At 41.2% G+C, this 21,677-nt stretch overlaps 2 protein-coding genes across 2 annotated transcripts; one reads left to right on the top strand and one right to left on the bottom strand.

Annotated features, from left to right (window-relative positions):
* Positions 1-67: 67 nt before the first annotated feature.
* On the bottom strand, positions 68-1,822 carry kcnk15 (potassium channel, subfamily K, member 15). The gene is made up of 2 exons (XM_080899417.1): positions 1,417-1,822; positions 68-1,171 (listed from the first exon to the last, which is right to left on the bottom strand). The coding sequence occupies exons 1-2, from the start codon at positions 1,706-1,708 to the stop codon at positions 171-173; spliced, it is 1,293 nt and encodes a 430-aa protein (XP_080755543.1). The 5' UTR covers positions 1,709-1,822; the 3' UTR covers positions 68-170.
* Positions 1,823-12,483: 10,661 nt separating this feature from the next.
* On the top strand, positions 12,484-20,605 carry ogfr (opioid growth factor receptor). The gene is made up of 7 exons (XM_080899527.1): positions 12,484-12,794; positions 13,318-13,383; positions 13,480-13,561; positions 13,661-13,739; positions 15,903-15,969; positions 16,932-17,080; positions 17,170-20,605. The coding sequence occupies exons 1-7, from the start codon at positions 12,669-12,671 to the stop codon at positions 18,275-18,277; spliced, it is 1,677 nt and encodes a 558-aa protein (XP_080755653.1). The 5' UTR covers positions 12,484-12,668; the 3' UTR covers positions 18,278-20,605.
* The last annotated feature ends 1,072 nt before the right edge of the window (positions 20,606-21,677 follow it).

Genomic DNA, 21,677 nt, shown 5'->3' with positions numbered 1-21,677 from the left:
AAAAGAAAAAAAATCCTTCTCGCTTTAGAAATAAAATTATTTTCAATAGCCACAACAGACAACTTATTTACTAAACAGAACTATTGTCTTCATGCACAATGGAGAAGTAACACAAAATACAGTGTCTCTGAAAATACTGTTTACAGTTTGTGCAAACACAATAATGCTCCTTATACTGACTTTCTTCGTAAATGAGGGAACTCCCGGAAACTATGGCCAAGTGAGATCCTGCTTCCTGGCGAAGTTAGTCCAGTGTTGTCCCTGGAACTTGGTGAACAACCCTGAATCCTGTAGGAAACTGAGTTGTAATAAACAGAATTAACGTGGCAGCCACGATGTTCACTGTGGGACATAAGAGAGCTATCGCAAATCTCTAAACGGTAGCACATGCAGGAACAGAGGGAGCTAAGGCTCGACTCCTGTCTGCTTCTGCCTGCCTTTATCTGGAAATGCAACCTGTGCCTGCAGGGGCTTTTTCGTCTTTCCTGATCCACCGGAGAAGAGATGAGGTTGGTGCGACTGGTTCCTTCCTCCATCGGGAGGAAAAGTGTGCTATGGCTGTGCACCATGTTGCTCCTGTTCCTCTCACTGTGGCTATCTCTGCTTTGTTCCCCTAAAACACCAAGGCCCAGGGTCCCATCCAAAAAGCCTCTGTCTCTCTTCATTGAAGCCCTTTCTTGTGCATCCCGTCGCTCATCCTCAGTGTTCATGGTGAGAAAACGGAGCACCACTAAATTAAGAAATGCCCCGATAACAGTTAATCCCACCAGAATGTACATAAAGCTGAAAGCGACATAGGGCGTTTTCTCCTGGAGGTCCTCTTTTTTCTGCAAAGCCACAAAGTCCCCAAAGCCAATTGTGGTGAGTGTGATGAAGCAGTAGTAGTAAGCATGGAAGAAGCTCCATCCCTCAAAGTGGGAAAAGGCTGCGGCGCCCACACACAGTGTTCCGATGCAGGACAAAAAGCCCACCAGGACCATGTTCTCCATGGACACCTCAGTGCGTCGAAAGCCCAGGCATTGTTTCAGCTTATGTAAGAGATAGCGGACAAATGTGTTCATCCTCTCTCCCAGGCTCTGGAACATAACCAAAGTGAGAGGAATGCCGAGTACAGCATAGAACATGCAGAAGATCTTTCCAGCATCTGTTCCAGGGGCTGCATGTCCATAACCTTAATGCAAAGAGATGGAAAATGTAATGACACTGTGACGCATCATGAAGCAACGCTTAGTTGGTAAAACATGGAGCAACTGTCTATTTTTAATCAACACGTCATTAAAACCAAGCCTCAAATATTGCATTCTTGCAGAAAAAATAATGTTGTGCTGTGAATTACGAAGCAAGCAAAGTGACACATCACCCGTCATTTCCAAAAACATAAAATAAAAAAGCAGAAGAAGCCTTACATTGACTTACCAATGGTAGTGATTACTGTTATGGCAAAGTAAAAAGAGCCAGCAAATTTCCACTGTCTCCCGGCGCGATGGGGCTCAGCTTGCAGCACTACTCTCTCGATTTCGCGGTAGTCGTCCTCGGAGAAGCGGTACTTCTTCTTCATTTCGTTGCGCTTCTGCTCCAAGATGCGCCGACGGGAGCTCTCCGACTCAGACTCCAGCGCGTCAAACACCGCGGCGCCCACCAGCAAGTAGGAGAACATGCAGAGGATGAGCGACAAGGTCCGGACGTTTTGCTTCTTCATTCTCGGCATCGGCACGAAAGTCGGAAGCACGAGCACGGTGTTACAGGTGGTACTGTTCTTCAGCTTAGACTCCACATTGGTTTTGCAGCCTGTTGCGTGAAATGTAATTTCACGAGGGGCGGGTGGGAAAATAACGCCTTTAACTCTTGACTGTGTTATGGTTCAGACGTCTTCTTTGTTTTTAAAACGCGCATATTTTCCTGTGCGTACCGAGAGCTATCGGCTCTCTGCGCCGTTATCTGTTTTAGTGGCCTCAGCTTGCCTTTTCGCATGCGCAAAACAATCACCAATAAAGAAGAAGAAGAAGAAGAAGAAGAAGGAAAAATGTTTGTGTATATCTATATAACATAGATATATAAGACATAGCACAAAATACAAAGTAATATTTTTCGCGGATGTTCAGTTATGTTATGTGCAGCAATTTCTATGCCTATTTAATATGAAGAGGTTTGCTCAGCACCATGGACAGCAACCAGTGGGATTTCACATTTGACCTGGCACTGTGACTGCACATACTAAGTGGAGGCTCAAGAGGCTGTGAAGCAGGGAAAAGGTTCAGGTGCGTTTAATATGACTGAAAATCTTTGCAGACACCAAATCTGGGGAACAACATAACCATTAAAAAAGTTTAAAATAAAAAATAAAAAAGCTCAAAGTTCTAACATCTGGTCGTGAAGTAAGTAATCCCCAGGTTAAACGAAAGTTAATTAAAATCCATTCAACTGTACTAACATTAAAATGAAAGCCTAATTTAAGCCTTAAATAATAAAAAATAAACATATAAAGGTCCTCATGAGCTAAAGACATGGAAACAAATAAAATATCAGGTAAGACAGTGTTTAGAAATCTGGCGTATTGGATTTGTTCTATAAAATAGATCAGTAATAAAACAGCGAGAAAAATGAAGTAATAAAGATATCAACAACAAAAAAATTAAGGAATCAAGTTAACAGTAAAAATTAAATAAGACTGAAGGAATAAAGTAAATATATACATATATATAGTTTATCCCAAATTACAATGTGGTCAAAAATACAAACGGAAGTTAATACAATCTTAATTCCTTTTTTAAATCAGTTTCCTTAGAGCGTTACTTATGTGAGAGAGCTCTTGCGTTCATGTGCAGTGGCTAAAGAGAAAAAAAAAGCACTGCTATTGTAGACGCTTCTAGAAATTTTTCTGTAGGTGATGCTGGTTGCTATGGTTACTTGTACCAGTGGCACAGACTTGGACTATCAGTGAGGTTGACACTAATAAGTTAACAGTAATGAAGCCGGTTTCGTTAATAACGTTGTCACAGCATCACAACATAAATTATCCTTATTTAGACCTTTTTTTAAGTTAAGCAAGAAGAATCCTCTGTATGTCAGTACAGGGCAGCAGCAGGTGGATTATTGTGTGTGCTTTTGTTCCTGTCAAACAGAGCAACCTGCTCTCCGTGGTCCTGTTTTTGTGGCAAAATCAGCGCACTTACATCCCTGTTTTGATTCAAACCAGCGCTCCATAAATCAATTACATCTCAGCTGATAAGAGAGGAACACAAAGCCCCAACAGCCACCCATCAATCCAGACAGCTTGTATTCACATCGTTTTCAAAGCCCAAGGACCTGGAACAAAGCGAGAAGGCCCATCAATCCCCACAGAGTTGAAGGATAAGTGTTTAGACTTAAACAGAAGCTTCATTAATCGAGTTATACCTGTTGTCTGTTTTCTCTAAGGTGTATTTTATTATAACCCCGCAGACCTACAAATTAATATGTCAGGAAAATATTAAGTAGACTATGGTGAGGTCATATTTATACACATTCAGCAGGATGCATTAAAGGCAGTGTTTTCCTTTGTTCCCTAAACAGTACTTGTGTTTTGCTTTTTTCAATCTAATATTTATGATACTACAGTATGACACATCACAATGAAAACTTGAAATCAAGTAGTACATGTTCAAGGGCTGGATTATACTGTGTTTGCGTCCATATTCATTACATTAATATTAACTTTCTGACAGCTGCCACATGACAGCTGGTAAGTTTATAAGGCTAAATTATTTGTGGAGAAAAATGTGAACATAAACAGCTATGCTATGCAGAGCTGTGCACTGTCCACGCACAGCATTTGCTATTTTTGTTTTGTTTTTGTTTTTGTTTTTATCTCACAAAGTCAGTTACACCCACAGTGCATGTGGTAGTTGGTAAGTGTATGCAGATTTTGCAAAACCTTGTTAAAGCTGCACATGGCATGCAGTGAAAAGAGAACCTCATGCCTGAAGGCCCATTTTTTTCCACTAAATAAAACCCATCTGTCAGCTCTACAACAACAAAAATGCAAATCTGTCAAAATCCTGGAGGAGAGATTGTAAAAATTAATCTCCTCTACAAAAAAAGAAAAAGAAAAAAAAACTTTCAGGGTCTTTTTGTTTAACAGGCTGCAAGGACAGAAGAAAGAAAATTATCTAGGGACAATACGTGTGATGCAAGAAGCAGCTAGACACAAAGACACGGACAGCTGTGGGTTTTTGAATCGAGATAATGAATTTCTTGTTTCTATAGCGTGGTGATTTAGGACAGCAAATAAGAAATTGTAGCAAAAAATCTAAATCAGATTGCTTGACAGCCTGGACATGTCATACTCTAATTTCTTTATGTCTTATTAAATATTTAAATTATGACCCTTAAAAAAAAAAGAGATGCTGACATAACCTTCTTATATAAATTCTATATGTGAGAGCTGTGTCACAATGAATTGATTGAGCAGAAGTCACATCGGTTAAATCAGTGTCAGCACAGTATAACATACTGTCTTTATCAATAAAGAAAATACACTGCAAGAATAAAACAGTGTGTTGATCTATATGTACATATAAAAAAAAAACACCCAGCACGCCCCTGCGGGCGGTTTATCCTTCAAGCTCGGGTCCTCTACCAGAGGCGTGGGAGCTTGAGGGTCCTGCGCAGTATCTTAGCTGTTCCCAGGACTGCGCTCTTCTGGACAGAGATCTCCGATGTTGTTCCCGGGATCTGCTGGAGCCACTCGCCTAGCTTGGGAGTCACCGCACCTAGTGCTCCGATTACCACGGGGACCACCGTCACCTTCACCCTCCACATCCTCTCGAGCTCTTCTCTGAGCCCGTTGGTATTTCTCCAGCTTCTCGTGTTCCTTCTTTTTGATGTTGCTGTCATTCGGAACCGCTACATCGATCACTACGGCCGTCTTCTTCTGTTTGTCTACCACCACTATGTCCGGTTGGTCAGCCACCACCATTTTGTCCGTCTGTATCTGGAAGTCCCACAGGATCTTAGCTCGGTCATTCTCCACCACCCTTGGGGGCATCTCCCATTTTGACCTCGGGACTTCCAGGTTATACTCGGCACAGATGTTCCTGTACACTATGCCGGCCACTTGGTTATGGCGTTCCATGTATGCCTTGCCTGCTAGCATCTTGCACCCTGCTGTTATGTGCTGGATTGTCTCTGGGGCATCTTTACACAGCCTGCACCTGGGGTCTTGCCTGGTGTGATAGACCCCAGCCTCTATGGATCTTGTACTCAGAGCTTGTTCTTGTGCTGCCATGATTAGTGCCTCTGTGCTGTCTTTCAGTCCAGCTTTGTCCAGCCACTGGTAGGATTTCTGGATATCAGCCACCTCCTCTATCTGCCGGTGGTACATACTGTGCAAGGGCCTGTCCTTCCATGATGGTTCCTCGTCTCCCTCCTCTTTCTTGGGTTTCTGCTGCCTGAGGTATTCACTGAGCACTCGGTCAGTTGGGGCCATCTTCCCAATGTATTCTTGGATGTTCGTTGTCTCATCCTGGACTGTGGTGCTGACACTCACCAGTCCCCGGCCCCCTTCCTTCCGCTTAGCGTACAGCCTCAGGGTGCTGGACTTGGGGTGAAACCCTCCATGCATGGTAAGGAGCTTTCTTGTCTTTATGTCAGTGGCTTCTATCTCCTCCTTTGGCCAACTTATTATACCAGCTGGGTACCTGTTCACGGGCAGGGCGTACGTGTTGATGGCCCGGATCTTGTTCTTACCGTTCAGCTGACTCCTCAGGACTTGCCTGACCCTCTGCAGGTACTTGGTGGTTGCAGCCTTTCTAGCGGCCTCTTCATGGTTCCCATTTGCCTGCGGGATCCCCAGGTACTTGTAACTGTCCTCTATGTCTGCAATGTTGCCTTCTGGTAGTTCAATCCCCTCACTTCTGACTACCTTCCCTCTCTTTGTTGCCATCCGACTACACTTCTCCAGTCCGAACGACATTCCAATGTCATTGCTGTATAGCCTGGTAGTGTGGATCAGTGAATCGATGTCTCGTTCACTCTTGGCATACAGTTTGATGTCATCCATGTACAGGAGGTGGCTGACAACTGCTCCGTTCCGTAGTTGGTATCCGTAGCGAGTCTTGTTAATGATCTCACTGAGGGGGTTCAGGCCTATGCAGAACAGCAGTGGGGACAGAGCATCTCCTTGGTAGATCCCGCACTTGATGGTGACTTGTGCTATGGGCTTGGAGTTGGCCTCTAGTGTTGTACGCCACATCCCCATTGAGTTCCTGATGAAGGCTCTTAGGGTTCTGTTGATCTTGTACAATTCTAAGCATTCCAGTATCCAGCTGTGGGGCATTGAGTCATAGGCCTTCTTGTAATCAATCCAGGCAGTGCACAGGTTGGTCAGTCTGGTCTTGCAGTCTCGGCTGACTGTTCTGTCTACCAGTAGCTGGTGTTTTGCGCCTCTGGTATTCTTGCCAATCCCTTTCTGTGCCCCACTCATGTATTGACCCATGTACCTGTTCATCTTAGCCGATATGATGCCTGACAGGAGCTTCCATGTAGTACTGAGGCAGGTTATTGGTCGGTAGTTGGATGGGACCGGTCCCTTCTTGGGGTCCTTGGGGATCAGGACCGTCCGACCTTCGGTTAGCCATTCCGGGTGTCTCTCGTTAACTAGCAGCTGGTTTATTTGTGCTGCCAGACACTCGTGGAGTGCAGTCAGCTTCTTCAGCCAGTAGGCGTTGTAACGTCGGGTTGCGTTTAGTGGTTGAGAGGAGGCGACAAAACACTTAGCAGGGTAGCCAAAAGAGTACACACTCACGCTGGCGTTGGGAATTCCACAGTGTGTTCTTTAATATACCTTCTCTTCATCAACCATATAAGCCCGGTTGAACGGCTGCGGCTTAACAAACATAGCGCACAGTGTTCGTACAACCCATAACGTTGCAAACAAAGGTGTCTGGAGAGGTAAAACATGAAATACGTCCCTCCTCATACACTAGCGTGCAAGCACATGTCCACACAATCACAGAGAGAGAGACCAGTGGCACAAACTGATGACACCATCAACCCTCGACTTGGGTGTCTTAAAGGGACACCACACCATAGTGGCTGTTACAGCGTGAACGATGTCGGGCCCTGGTGCTGCCCAGCTCTTCATACTGGAGACCCTTTCTTGGATATCTGCCACTGTGATGGTTACTGGACCCTGTTCAGGGAGGTCGCTATGGTCTGCCCTCAGATCCACTAGCCACTGAGCATTGCCGTTATGGGTTGTGTCCTTCTCCCATATGCTCTTCCAGTATTGCTCCGTCTCCAGCCTTGGTGGTGCTGTTCTCTTATTGTTCCCTTGCCACTGAGAGTACACCTTTGCTGGTTCTGTGGAGAACAGCTGGTTTATTCTCCTGCCTTCTATCTCTCTGGTGTACCTCCTCAAGCGGCTGGCCAAGGCTATATATATGTATGTGTATATATATATATATATATATATATATATATATATATATATATATATATATATATATATATAAACACCCGGCACGCCCCTGCGGGCGGTTTATCCTTCAAGCTCGGGTCCTCTACCAGAGGCCTGGGAGCTTGAGTGTCCTGCGCAGTATCTTAGCTGTTCCCAGGACTGCGCTCTTCTGGACAGAGATCTCCGATGTTATTCCCGGGATCTGCTGGAGCCACTCGCCTAGCTTGGGAGTCACCGCACCTAGTGCTCCGATTACCACGGGGACCACCGTTACCTTCACCCTCCACATCCTCTCGAGCTCTTCTCTGAGCCCTTGGTATTTCTCCAGCTTCTCGTGTTCCTTCTTCCTGATATTGCTGTCATTCGGAACCGCTACATCGATCACTACGGCCGTCTTCTCATGTTTGTCTACCACCACTATGTCCGGTTGGTTAGCCACCACCATTTTGTCCGTCTGTATCTGGAAGTCCCACAGGATCTTAGCTCGGTCATTCTCCACCACCCTTGGGGGCATCTCCCATTTTGACCTCGGGACTTCCAGATTATACTCGGCACAGATGTTCCTGTACACTATGCCGGCCACTTGGTTATGTATGCCTTGCCTGCTAGCATCTTGCACCCTGCTGTTATGTGCTGGATCGTCTCTGGGGCATCTTTACACAGCCTGCACCTACATATATATATATATATATATATATATATATTATATATATATATATATATATATATATAGTAGTGTAAGTCTATATTAAAGTTTTTATTGCAACAGCAGGGCCAAAATAGACACACATAGCCCAGGTATGGAAATAATCTGCAGAGTGATCTGAAATTAAATTCTTCAACACTTGCTGAAAACTTGACTGAAAGAATTTTATCACAGGATAACAATCAAAATATAAGCTTTTATTCAGGGTACTCTGCACACATATTTACAAAATGTTACGGGAGCTGCTTTCTTCCTGGAGGTAAGCTGAATCTCCTAAAAATACTTGCACTCCACAAAGTGACACAAGACCAGCATTAAAAATATTTGACCTTTATCTCAAGAGAGGAACACAGCCGGTAAGAAGGCAATAGTACGGATTATCCCCCTGGATATGTCTCTAATTTACAGTTATAACAACTGCTGGGGTGTAGCAGACACACAGGCCTGTCATCTTTGTGCTGTACACAAGGGAGACCAAGGGTTAAATGCATAACACAGACTATTTGATCATACCTGATTTCATCAGTTCTCTTACTTAATTAATTCCAAAGGGAAATTGCACATGAAGTCACAGTCTATGCAGCTCTCCAAGAATAGTTTTGAATGTTCATCCTTCAGTCTGTGACTTCTGTCTGATATGAGAATTGATCTTTTTTGGCAGCTCTCTTTTTTCCTGTTCTTACTCTTCGCTTAAAATGAATAACTTTTCTTTCCTCCGTGTGCTTTATCAGCAATTAAACCATTTTTGTGAATTCTGTACCGCAGGTGTAAATGCATACTATTGATTCCCATTTTCCCAGTTCCCTGAAATAAAAGCACCCAGATATGATGAGACTGAAAAAAAAATATGACTCATGGTAATACCTCTGCAAGGCTTTCCCTGTTAAACAGCTGAGGGAGATATGGATTCTCTTTTTCCACAGAGTCAGGCACCAAGAACTAAAGATGTTCAATAAAGGTTGAGCTAAATCTTCATTTCCTTTGTGAAAACCTAAAAGGCATCAAACATTTGTATTACTCTTGATGGACACTTTATAAAGTGTGCCCTTTGACACTTGAAGCACAGAGTTCTTAAATGGCCAGCGAAAGCATATTTTGCACGTAATTAGGATTTTGATTTATTCTGATAATATGCAGTCGATACATTTTAACACACAAAGTCTGCACATCATTTGGTGACCACATTTAATGTCAGAATTATTATAACAGCAAGGTCATTATTAAAGTTAATGCACTCAAACTTAATCTTTCAGTGCTCCATTAACATGTGTAGAATACAGTGCATAAATGAGTATGTAAATGCTAAATATAATTATATTTAGATGCCATAAATAAATTAAATACTACATTTTAAAATGCTGGGACTGGGTTTTTATCAGAGATACAGGGTTTGTGCATAAAGGCACACATTTTTCAACATTTACATTATTTGTATGAGGAAGGAAAGGAAACAGAAACAGCTGTGTATTAATGATATCAACTTGTCCATAAGGCACATTATCTTCTCCTCATTGTAAGACTTATAATGCCTGGCTAACCATAGTAAAGTCAACAACTGGCAATTAAAATAAATACATACACCATGATTGTGCCCATTTGAAACTTTAATTGCTGTAAACCATCCACACAAACGTCATAGAGCCACTAGGTCCTTATTAGTAGGTTTTCAGATGGGTTTTCAGAAGTGACTGTGTGCATTTGTCCTATGCTTTAAGATGTAAGATCATTAAATAGCCACTGGTGAACAAACTATGAGCCATGCAGGGATCAAGAGAAACACATAAATGTCAGTGGTCTGGCAGCCGGGCCATGAGCTGTGTGCCTGCTTATGTTGGACATGTTGGATTACCTTGGGAGAGTTTAAGTCTGTCTTAAAGGAACGAGAGAACAGCTCTTTTACTCAGTGTGATTGTTTTTAATGTACTCTTAATTTGATCTGTAATTGTATATTTTACACATGTTTGTATGGGATATTGTATTTGTTTTAAATGTTATATACCTATGTGGTATGTGACTTTTGTTGCTATGATGCCAGGTCTCTCTTGGAAATGAGATTTTTAATCTCAATGAGATTTTTTACCTGAATAAATAAAGGATTAATAAAAAAAAAAAAAAGGGGGAGCAAATTAGCTAAAAGAAGTTTCTATGCAAACTTTGCTCCACTCTACTTTCCACCAGGTTTCATGAATTTCAGCTTCATTTTGCATAATCTTGCTGAAAAACAGACATGTCAGGACTAATTATGTACCTCCAGCTGCTAAGCACCTGAATTACTACCTAAAGTTACCAAACAGGAGTATTGCAACACAAAAAAAGAAGAACTTGCAGATCGATCACAAATGGAAATATGACCATATATACTACTGGTAAAAGTGCTGTTGCCCAAGAAAATCTGTGTACTTACTGTGAAAAGAAAGTCTTGCATGCATGCCTTTATGTTTCTGGATGGCAGTGCAACAGATTTATTGAATTTGTGTTTTTTGTGGGGGTTTTTTTTAATCATTTCTAGTTAAGTAAATTAGTTTAAAATTGGCTTAAACATATGGTGCTTTTTGCAGAAGTAGCCACAAATGTTCAGCCGGTCCAGGTGTCTTCTTGTTCTGTTGCAGATGATCCTTAATTCCAACCACCAGCCTGTTGCCGGAAGCTCATAGTCAGAAGGGGTGGCAAGGGTTAGGCATTATATTACTATCAAATCTCTGACAAACACAGCTAGATGGGCTTACATGCTTTTTCTAATCTCTGTGTAGAGCTTCTCATCTGTACTGAACTTGCTGGGGGGGGAAAGGCGACAGAGAATCTGTTTTATGAGGCAGAGGTACTAAATAGCAACAGCAAATACTGGATGCCTGCAGAGCCCTCTGGTTTCCACAGTAACTGAGACCAAAAATAGTAACCCACACCAGCGGCTATTCAACACTGAATCCCCTGTGATAACACATGATTCTATTTATACCTTCTAATGCTGAAATACTGGCGTCTCGTATAAATAACTCTGTCCAATTACTGTCAAAAAATGATATAATGGTCCAATTATATGTTATCACCTCTTAATCCTTGTTTATGCTGCAGGTTCTTATTGTATGAAACCTAAATGCAAGTTATTAGACCGTTATGCTGAAGATATTGCACGAAAGAAAATACACAATCACATAACTTGTCAGTGTGCATTTTCTGGCATCAATTAAATAACTAGTTAGTAGACAAAAAATGTCATGATCTAATTGATAATGTCATTTTTTTAAGCTGAAATAATAAAACAAAGTTGCACTGTTTAATAACTAGTAAAAGATTAACTTGGGATTTTAGGCTGTTGGTCAGACAAATAGTAATAGTAGTAAGTGATATCATCTCACCATAAGAAGGTTCCCAGTTTTCAAACTTCCTGGTTTGCTGGGGGATTTTTGAGTGGGTTCTCATGCCTGCAAGGGTTTCCTCCTACGGTCCAAAGACATGCTTGTTGTTATGTTAATTGGTGGTTCTAAATTGGCTGAACTGTTGTGTGAGTGTGTGTGTGGTTGTCTGGCTTGTTGTGTGATATACTGCCCCCCTGCCCCAATGACAACAGGAAAAGTGTGCATCCTTATAGACAGAATAACTCCCTCCTGACCCAGAAGTAGATGGCTTTGTGAGTGAGTAGGAAATTGAAAGATTGCCTTTTTTGTTGCTATTGCTCAAAAATATATATAATAATCAAGATTGCAAATAACTGCTCATTTTAAGCAAACCTTCACATTTATAAAAGTTGCCAGATCACTATTGTTGGATTTTTGACCTTCCTTTAATATCTGAGACATTCAGCTACCAGACAGGAGGGGCATTAGATTCACATGTCATCTACAAATTAAATGAGATAAATTAGTAAGACACATTTTAGGTTTATTGGTCTGGTTAGTTTTCCTATTTTTATATCGTTTTTCTTTATGTAGAGCTGTTTCTTTTTTCTTTTTCATTAATGCGTTAATCAGTCCTCATCTCTCATTCCTGCCCTGGTGCTTCGTTATTATATAACAGTAAAGTGAAAGTTTTTTCTGCATTTAAGATATGCTATCTGACTCAGCTGGTTTGCGGGTTTTAACACCGCCAACCAGCTCAGTAAGCTGATGTCTTCGGGGTGTATCGGAAAAGCGCGTTGCTAATGAGTATATTTAAAAACCCAAACGATTGCAAATAACACCAAAATGGAGTTAGATTTATATGATAACAATTACTAAGAGAGGGTTTTTAGCAATGCATAGCTTCCAGAATTAATAAATATAAAATATAGGTGGATTAAAGTGCTAGTAAACGTAGTTAAGTCACGTGGTTGATTTTTAAATGAAGCTCCTGAAAGCAGCACTAGGACTGCAGCCGCCAGCGAAGCCGCTATCTGATGATGGTAGACCTGAAAGACGGATGGTCAGGGCCGTCCTCGTCTAACCTGAACATGCAAGTGTAGCTTCATTCAGCAACGGTTGCAGCGCTAAACCAGGCTACTCGACAATTTAGCCTTAGCTAGTCGCATTTTTTTTTTTAAATTAAAGCATGGAGGACGATTGTGTTTGTGAGTACGACTCCACCTGGGACACAGAGAGTGATGGAGACGACCCGGCCGGAGAGAGCCAAACCCGTCGGTCAAATCAAGACAAAAACAAATCGAGCTGGGCTTTAGTACGTGCTTTTATTATTACTCAGCCAGAGGACAAAGGACAAAAAAACCCTACTGTACCTTAGTGTAGCTCGTTTCTTTTACATGCAATGCTACGTTTTCTGTTGCCTGTTGTGGAAAGCTAACGTTAGCTTTACGCATCACTGCTGCGACTTTGCTAACTAGCCTAGCTTGCTGCTAGTTTACTTTTTAGTTGAAAATCGTCTTCAATGTTTACTCTGGCCTGCTCACAGTTAGCAGTAGTCTGTGAGTCATAGTTAGAATGGAGGAGGAATTAATTAACATCTAGACTTAATTCATTGCAACAGTGGGAATTTTATTAACCCGACCTTATATGGCAACTCCTATGACGTTATCAGGAACAGCATAGGTCGTGACACAATTATTAATGACCCCTTGATTTGTAGTATATCAGTTCAGGTTGTTTATACTTTTAATGCAATACAATGCAAGACCTGTATTTAATTTATGTGAGACGCCTGATGCATATCAATGTTTTTTATTATGTATGCTTAATATTTGCAGTGGCACCACACGCCCAGAAACATGAGAGCAGCAAAGGACATGCAAAACTACAGGAGAGGATACCCCGTAAGTTACACCTCAGCTCATCTCTTAAACAAAAAAACAAAAAAATCGTGCTCATAGCTGAAAGATGTTAAAGTCTCCTTTATTCTGTTTGGACAGAATCTTGCAGACGAGGAGTGCTCAGAGGACAAAATGAACAATCTGCAGTTTTATCTCAATAAGTTTCCCTCTGCTCCTGATGGTAAAATACTCATATGTTTGCATATAATATAATATTTGCTGTATGCGTGAAAGTCGTGCTTGTGGTGATGATACCAATATTTTGTCTCATTTGTCGCAGATATCTACATTGAATCCTTTCTTAAAGAATGGAAAAACGACTACAAACGGCTGGAGAGAGTTCACTCGTACATCCAGTGGTATGTACTGTTTGACACTTTGAACTTTGTACTTTAGCCATATCCAGCCTAACGGCAACAGAACTGACCACAGCTTACTTTTGCCATCTTGATGAACTTGTAGTCTGAAGCCTGTTACGCATGCACACAAACACATTCACTCGTTTCTCATTTTGTACTTCCTTCATTCCTTGCTTCCCCTCCTCGCAAACAGGAAGAGACATTATTAATTCTCAGTAGGGTTGATTAAATAGGACATGAGCCACACTTGCATTATTTTCTGTTATTGCCCAACTTCTGCTTTATTTTATGATGTCAGATGTAACTGTCTTTTTTTTTTTCTTTTTTTTTTAAATTTTCACTAAAGCTGGTTACACAGTCTACTGTATTTAAGTAACTAACACTACTCATGAATACTGATTGGACTAGTTGTTTGTAGCATCCTTCCATCTGTGCTGTGCAAAAGTCCTAAGCCACCTGTCATTTCTTTATATTTTGCTTTTAAGGAGACATAGTTAGAGCAGGACATCTATTAATGAGAAGGCTGGTAGTTTGATCCCTGGGTGCTCCAGTCTGCATGGTGAATATCCTTGGCTGGATACTAATCTCCTAGCATCTATCAGAGTTTGAATGTTAGATAAAAAGTACTTAAGCATAGAAAAAGTGTTTGTGCAAAGGAGACATTTTGTATAAAGCACTCTGAGTGCTCCGGTAGAGTAGAAATAATATAAGAATCAGTCTATTTGTTAAGCCTAAAAAAGCATCTACTTCAAGCGGTGATCTACTGCTGTCTACACATAGCAGACAACTCAGCAAAGAACCAATTTTGAATTGTATCTGTAAGCACTTTAGTCCTCACAGCCTGTCACAAAAACAGATTTTTTTCCTATTTCTTTTGTTGAATCTAGTGGAAAAGCCAAAAATAACAATTCGAAAGGCATAAAACTGTATTTTTGCAACGAACAAAGAGAGCTATTAGCCAGAAGCCTGGCATATCTTCAGTGTGTGTGTTAAGGAGACAGACTCGATGGTGAGTGTCTACAAAATACAGTGGAGGCTGTGTCATGGTTTGGGGCTGTCTTTTAGTCAGTGCTGTTAGCAATGATTTTAAAATTGATAGGTGGATGATTGCAGAAAAGTACCCTCAGATTTTGATCCACCATAAACTACCATCTGGAAAGAGTCTTATAAGCAACGCTTTCATTTGGCACCATGATCCCAAACTCAGTGCAAATGCACTAAAGGCGTACCTGGATAGGAATTGTAGTGGAGAACTATCAGTCATGTTTTGGCCTTCCCACAGGCTGGACATCATTGAAGCAGTGCAAGATCATCTTTACAGAAAACTGAACAGGCAAGAAAGAAGCCTGGAAAACAATTCCTGAAGACTACTTAAATAAATTACAAGAAAGTTTGTTTATATACCAGATGCTGACTGTCAAAAAACTCAGTTTTTGCTTTTTATATACTGATTTTCCATGCATGTTTGCACATTTCAGTAAATCGCTAACACCTATTTTCCTAGCAAAATATAAAGAAATAAGGGCTGACTCGAGACTTTTGCAAAGTACTGTATATTCCAGCTGCGTGCCTAGGACACACCTGTACAACCTCAGTTATAGCTACATCGATACGCCTCTGTTCTCCTGACACGTTTTAGGATTTGAGATATTTTTGAGCATGGAGTACTGAGATCGATTTCCAGATCACAGGCAGGAGGATTGAGGAGACGGAGAAATGAGAGAAGCCTACGCTCTACATGTGCACAAGATGTCAAGTAGCAAATGCTTTTCCACATCCATAGTACATACCAGAAATAGATGGAGTGTTCACAGTGGGAAAAGAATTGTTACATATACCCTTTCCTTTCGTGGCACGTTAATAGTTTTTACATTTGTTACTGTAAACTGCCAAAAAATAAACGTTAATACACTGAAGGATGTCACGTTTGTTTACACAGTGGTGTTTTGTTTAAAAATGTTTTTAAGAACGAGGCAATTTATGAAATTATAGGATATACATGTTCTTTTAAAGTATTGGATGAAGGCACTAGAATATATTATATTTGGGTCATAAACTGTTCGCAGGGACATCTGGCGTCAGCACCACTGAATTAAAGTGTCGTGTCATTAGAAGTTAATTGGTCTTCTGTTGTTTCTCTCTTGAACTGTCTGCTGTTGCAAGGCTGTTTCCACTGCGAGAACCAGGGGTTAATTACATGGCTTCAGAACTTACCAAGAAGGAAATTGAGGTAAGTGTAAAATGGAAAGCGCTCTCACCAAACAGTAGCAGAGTTGGTCAACAGTGACTTTCTATCACAACACAAAGCAACTGAAAAAGAATTAAGGTTAATGCCATAAAGTTGTCAGAGTCCAAAGTCGGAATGAAATGAAGTCTATTGAATCTGGACTGGAACTGCCAGGTTAAATCAACCAAAAGACTGCTATAGTTTTCCTAAAATTACTGTCTTGGTCAGGTACTCTGACTTCCTCACACAGTCCAAAGACATGCAGTTAGGTGGGTTACGTTAACTGGCGATCCTAAACTGACCGTCGGTGTAACTGTGAGCATAATTAGTTGTCTCTCTGTTAGCCCTGCGACAGACTGGCGACCTGTCCAGAGTGTACCCCGCCTCTCGTTCCAGCCCCCCAACCCACTTTGTTTGACCATTAACTGTGAAACAAAGTCAGTTTGTTGGACAGGTTAAATTTCTTATGTTTTCCATAATAAGTTCATCACATAGTAATGTTGGCTGTTTGTTTGGTAACTATTCCTAAAAAAATGTAGCATGAGAACTGTCAGTGTCTACAATATGGCTGCAGGTTGATGCATTGGTTTTATCACTTGGCTACAGGTCTGTTGGTGTCTCCACAGCCAAATTTATTTAATTCTTTTACATTGTAAGGAAACAAAAGAGCAAATGCAGTGGCTATATGCATGTCACTAGGCAAGTTCTACGATTCTTTCAACAGCATGTTGAAAAAGGAAACAAAATATGTGATGTAACCTCTTTGCAGCATTGTGGCTTTCCTGCCTCTAGGAGCGCCCAATAAAAGGTTACCGTAGAGGTCAAAAGGTCAAATAAGATGCATCACTGAAAATTTGACAATTTCATTTCATATTTGATACAGTTCTAGCCAGTAAATCTCTTTTCCTTTTTCTTTTTTTTTTTTTTTTTTTTTTCTTTTTAAATGTGCTGTAAATTCTCACCAGGCCTTCAAGAAGAATGAAGATGCCAAAAGGCGACTAGTCGAGTCCTATGAACTCATGTTGGGTTTTTATGGAATCCGTTTGGTTAACAAAGAGACGGGTGAAGTGAAACGTGCAGAAAATTGGAAGGAGCGCTTTGGAAATCTGGAGCGGTAAGTATTATTATTCTCATGTCAGTAATTTCCCGCATATGTAGTAGTTGTTTTTGTGATTACAGCTTCAACTGCCTTGTCCTTTGCAGGAATATGCACAACAACCTGCGGATAACTCGCATATTGAAAAGCCTCGGGGAGTTGGGCTTTGAGCACTATCAGGCTCCTCTGGTGCGCTTCTTCCTGGAGGAGACTCTGGTCAAAAAGACTCTGAGCAGTGTTAAACGGAGCGTGCTCGACTACTTTCTGTTTGCTGTGCTGGACAAGCATAAACGTCAGGAGCTTGTGCGCTTTGCTTACCTTCACTTTGAGCCAAAGGATAAGTTTGTGTGGTGTCCCAGAAAGGTTCAGAAGCTATTCAGAAAGGCAGAGAAGAGACCTGACACTATAGGGAATGGTGATGGAAAGGAGGAAGTCTTTTCACGTGTTAAAGGCAAAGATGGAGAAGCAGCCCTGCAACAGAAGGAAGATGGACTGGATAGTGTTGCAAAGGCTCAGAAAGGAACTGTTAAAACTGCAGTTAAGGACAAAAGCAAACCATCCGAGGCATCCCCTGAGCCTAAACCAGAGTCTGAAGTAATCGAAAATGGAACTGTGGAGACTGAGTGTAATAATGAAATTTTGGGTAATGGAAATGACTCTTCAGATGACGTTAATGAAATGGAACATTCGCCCAGTAACGACACTGTGACAGGGAAAAGCGAGTCCTGTGCAGACAGTGAGCTGAAATCTACAAGTAACTCAAATGACCAGGATGGAGACATCAATATGCAAACGGAAGAGGATGTAGAACCCGAAAAACCACCGAAGAAGAAAAGAGAAGATAACAAGGTGCTGCCAAGCAATGGCCTGGCTGGGGGCTTAGCCGGTGGGCAGATAGAGGAAAAAGCTGTTCCTAGTAAAGCCACTGGTCAAACGAGCCCGTCAGTGCAAACTCCTCATAAGACTTCAAAACACCCGCCCTCTCTGTCTTCAGAAAGGGAGGAAAAAATCCCTAGGACTGATTTTAATCAAGTGTCACATAAAAAAGAAGCAGACGAAACGTTGCAGGACAGTATGTCTGCAACAAACGGGTCACTGATGAAAACCGACAACGGTGTGGATGAACAGACAAATGGGAAGGAACCCGAGGATATTGACATGGAATCGAACCCCACGAGCTCAGACCAGAATGTGGGGAACTCATTAATGAACTGATTCATATTAAATTAAATGGAAAAAATGTAATATAGGGACAAAGTATGGCTTAAAATCTTTCTAGGCCTTATTTCTACTATATTTAATGTTAAGATGTTAACTTTGAAGGACTATACAGCTATCAGCCACAACATTAAAACCACTTTGAGGTTGAAGTAAATAGCACTGATCTTACAGTTTCTGCGGCGAAACATTACGTCCTGGCTTTTATATATTTTGATACATATCACCTACCTAAACATTGTTATAGAACACGTACATGCCTAGTTGATGTACTTCCTCACCCAGCAGGATACGTGACCCAACACACCACAAAAACTGCTCAGGAAAAATGACAAATCACCCATAGTGTTGACCCAATCAACACCAATGTCCCCAGAACCCAATCCAACATGCCAGACGGAGCCCAGACTATGAAGGACCCAACTCTCAATGATCAGGACCCAAACTTCTTTATGTCAGACACCACCAGACTGTGTCCATGCTTTGGATGAGGTTGGTCAGAGCTGTTTGGTGGAATGAGGAGGACCTGCACAGTGTTATGTAGTTAGTTGTAATGTTGTGGCTGATGGGTATATGAATTGATTAATTTGTTAAATGTGGGACCGGATTCGACTCTTATTTCTACATGGCCATCAGACAATATTAAAGGATAAACACGACGTATTGTATATTTTTGACTTTTAAACCAATCCCAAAAAAAAGGACCAAAGCGTCACCAAAGTGTGTGATTAGTTAAGCCTCAGTCACACAGGCCTAGAGACCGATTGGCAACTGCCTGGCAACCAGTGGTTTCTATAGGAAAATTAGTATTGCTTGACCAGTTGCAAGCAGTTGCTGTGAAATTGTTAATGAAAGGCCCACTTTCATGAACAAGGGGGACCTCGAGACCCCCTCTGGTAACCAACGGGTAAATGTGCAACAAGTTGATGGGTGGTTGCAGGAGGTTGCTTGCTGTTGCTCAAGGAAGCTGGTGGCAGAGAGATGTACAGTGCTGCACCAAAGGTTTGTGTGCGGGTGCTTTGGTCACTAGCAGGTTGCTGCAGTCGCTAGTAGTTTGCATGGATGACGCTGGCTTGCAACGCAAAATATAGAACATTCGCCTTTAAAGTAACAGTTGTGCCTTTTGATGCTCAAACCAACAAGATGCAACTTTTACTTTGATACAAACCTTCTCAGTTTCTGGTGTGCTAGCACCCAAAGCAATCACAAGGAGTTCTTTGATGCCACCACGCTCTTTACAACCAATTTCACACAGCAACAGTCAGCAGCTGTTCACCAACCAGTCAGGTAATATATATTTTTCCCTAGAGATCAGGCTGGTCGCCAACTGGTCTCTAGGCCTGTGTGACTGAGGTCTTAGACTCTGAGTAATTTATATACTCTGAGTATACTGTATGTTATGTACAGTAGCAGGAGAGTGTCTGGGAGATTGAAATGGTGGGTCACTGATGCATTTTCAGTAGTTTTAGAATGACAGTGGAGCTCTCTGGCACCTAGAGCCTGACTGCAATATGCAAGTTGGATAAATCTACTGCTATTTTTGGTCTTCTGCTTTTTGTCAACAGTAAAAATATAGAATATGGCCTGTCTTATCCTTTAAAGTCGTTATGACTAAGACTGTCAGCAGCAGATACTTAATAATTTTGCAGAATTCATAAAGTACTATTATTACTGAATATCAATGAAATGAAGTTTTCAGCGTTTTTAACACCTTAATACTTTGAATTTTGAACATTTTTTTTGCACTGAGAAATAATGAATTTGAAGAGCTTTTTTCCCCTCTTTGAGGTGTGTGTGTGTGTGTGTGTGTGTGTGTGTGTGTGTGTGTGTGTGTGTGTGTGTGTGTGTGTGCGTGTGCGTGCGTGCGTGCGAGAGAGAGATTCTTGTGTTTCTGCTGGATCCTGCTGTTAAAATGGAATTAATACTCGGTATCATTTAAGTTATATTTCAGTAGTGTTGCACAGTCTGTATGTCTCCATGCGGATTTGGGAGGTAGACTTTTGAACAACTGAAATCCTTGCCAAAAATGTGATAAGACTGGTTGATTGTACAATGTGTAATTCTTTGTGGCAGAATTGATAAAGCTTTGGATATAATTTAAAGTCTGCTGTATGTTAATTTGAAATGGGTACAGTCTGTGAACTTACAAGCCAGGGTGATTATATCGATGCATCTTTTTATATTTGCACTTAATTTCCACTGTTATTGTTCAAGTTACTGTATTTGCAAAATGAAATGGTTATGACTTTATATATTCCTTTTTTTTCCCTCCTGACTTACCTGGCTGTTAATGAAGCAGAATAAAGCTGTACTATTTTCTGATAATTTTTTTTGAAATGCATTTCTGATGTCGGAGTCCAGATTTTGTGTTAAAATTGCATTTCTTAAGAACACACCGAGATGGCAGACAGCATTTGCGCCAATTCCCAAGACCCTTGCTTTTTCTGTGAAACTGTTATGTCGACTGAAATATGAGTTGTTTTTAGTATACAAATTTGGCTGTGTGAAAAGATGTGACTCAAAGCAGCGACAAGAAGAAAAAGGATGGATATTGATGCACAACAACTTGTTCAGGACTCAGGAGCAGTGTGGAGTCGAGGGCGTAAGGGAGAGCTAGAGGTACACACTGCTGGAGTTTCAGCATTGTTTTTATGCCCACCCTCAGTCGTTACATATACCCTTCCCCTCTTTGGAATATTAGACATACCTCAATGCAATATTTTACATTTAAATTACACAAAACTTGCAATGTGTCACTAATTTTGTGCTGCTTTAGCTCATCCAGCTGATGGTGTCGGTCCATAATTTACAACAGTCACTACTTCTCTTATGCTACAGGTCAAATCTTTTAGAGAAGGTCACACACAGCGATCGCCAAACAGTTATTCAACCAAATTGCTCTCAAGGTCACATTTTATGATAACCTGTCAAATCTTGGCTGGTTGTGAGTGTTAGCTACTATGTCACTGATGAGATATGATGATGTTCTTTATCTGAAGTGGGGCTGAAACGCCTAATGGCTTAAATGGTTAAATACCAAATATTTACTTGTTCAAGCAACTGAATTCTGAGGATTTAATGCTCTTTCTAAACTGTTGGTCGATGATCATTTGAGTGTCTTTGGGTCTTAACAACATTTACACAACCTTCATTTTAAATAGGTTGTTCATTCTTATTTTTCTGTGCATTTCCTGATGATCTATATAGCAAAGTGTCCATAGCTTGCGAGAATGTAGTTTATATCCATCGAACTGTTCTCTGCTTCAACAAGTGGTTAACGTGAATAGCTCAACCATGGATGTGCTTTGTTGTGCCCCTGTAAACTGTAATGGCTCAGTCACACTAGAGTAAAAATAGGACAACGGCCTTCTTGCAAATAGTTAAACTGGTTGTCCAG

Source organism: Rhamphochromis sp. 'chilingali' (genome assembly GCF_963969265.1).
Source record: "Rhamphochromis sp. 'chilingali' genome assembly, chromosome: 12".
NCBI lineage: Eukaryota > Metazoa > Chordata > Actinopteri > Cichliformes > Cichlidae > Rhamphochromis > Rhamphochromis sp. 'chilingali'.
Note: the sequence above shows the minus strand (reverse complement) of the source record. Positions and strands in the feature narration are given on the sequence as shown.